Source organism: Sinocyclocheilus grahami, unplaced genomic scaffold (genome assembly GCF_001515645.1).
Source record: "Sinocyclocheilus grahami isolate Dianchi unplaced genomic scaffold, SAMN03320097.WGS_v1.1 scaffold10947.1, whole genome shotgun sequence".
Classification (NCBI taxonomy): Eukaryota; Metazoa; Chordata; class Actinopteri; order Cypriniformes; family Cyprinidae; genus Sinocyclocheilus; species Sinocyclocheilus grahami.
In genome coordinates, this window is record NW_015513532.1 from 14,671 (window position 1) to 15,561 (window position 891).

General features: G+C 35.7%; 1 protein-coding gene across 1 annotated transcript in view; it reads left to right on the forward strand.

Annotated features, from left to right (window-relative positions):
• The window catches only part of LOC107578571 (mitochondrial sodium/hydrogen exchanger 9B2-like), a gene marked incomplete at both ends in the record, with an annotated part of 20,167 nt that overhangs the window by 14,568 nt on the left and 4,708 nt on the right, over nucleotides 1-891 (forward strand). Inside the window, 2 exons of the mRNA XM_016264518.1 lie at nucleotides 7-33; nucleotides 277-467. Coding sequence (XP_016120004.1) covers nucleotides 7-33; nucleotides 277-467 — 218 coding nt within the window. The remainder of the gene's footprint in view (nucleotides 1-6; nucleotides 34-276; nucleotides 468-891) is intronic.

Consider the following 891-nt stretch of genomic DNA (forward strand, 5'->3'; position numbering starts at 1 on the left):
CCAGAGGCCTGCTGGCTACCATTATCACCAAAGGTTAGAAAAGGGTCAATGATTTTCCCAAACACGATGATAGAGATTGCACATACACTATTTTTCTAAAGCTTGGGGTCAGAAGGTGATTTTTAAGGTTTTTAAAATAAATTGTATACTGTATTTAATAAAAAAATACAGGAATATTATGAAATGTTATTACAATTGAATATAACTGTTTTGGCCTAATATATTTCAATTTGTTCCTGTGAACACAGCATCTGTTTGTTCTTGTCCCCTTTGTAGTGTCCATGGCCGCAGTGCTCTTTGGGGTTGTTTGGTCCATTACAGAGAAGGAATGTCTTCCTGGCGGGAACCTCTTTGGTATCGTGACCTTGTTTATTTGTTCTGTAGCCGGGGGAAAACTGTTTGGACGCATACACTTCCCGAACATGCCACCTTTACCTCCACTACTTGGTATGTGCAATTTCTGCATTGTTTTCTGTTGTTAATAATGTAGCAATTACAACACACCACTTGCATACAGCACAGTTTTCTGTTGATCAGCATGGTGAATTCATGTAACTAACTCAAACTTGAGCGAAATCTGCGTTTGGAACTTTTTTGATTGCTATCACCAATGAAATTTCAGTAAAATGTCAAATGGGAAATGTGACCTCAATCTACGAAAATAATGGCTGTGTTAGGGATGGAATGCAATTCATATTATGGAACAGTACATACTGTATTCTACCTCTTATGTTAAAACATATATAACCATTATACTATTTCCGTAATGAACACAAAAAATAGCCCAAAAAATGAAGTCATTCTGATGGTAACTTCTATAAGACCCTTAAATTGATTGCTTAATTGGTTAATTGACTAATTTACACTACTGTTCAAAAAATGAGGTTAGTA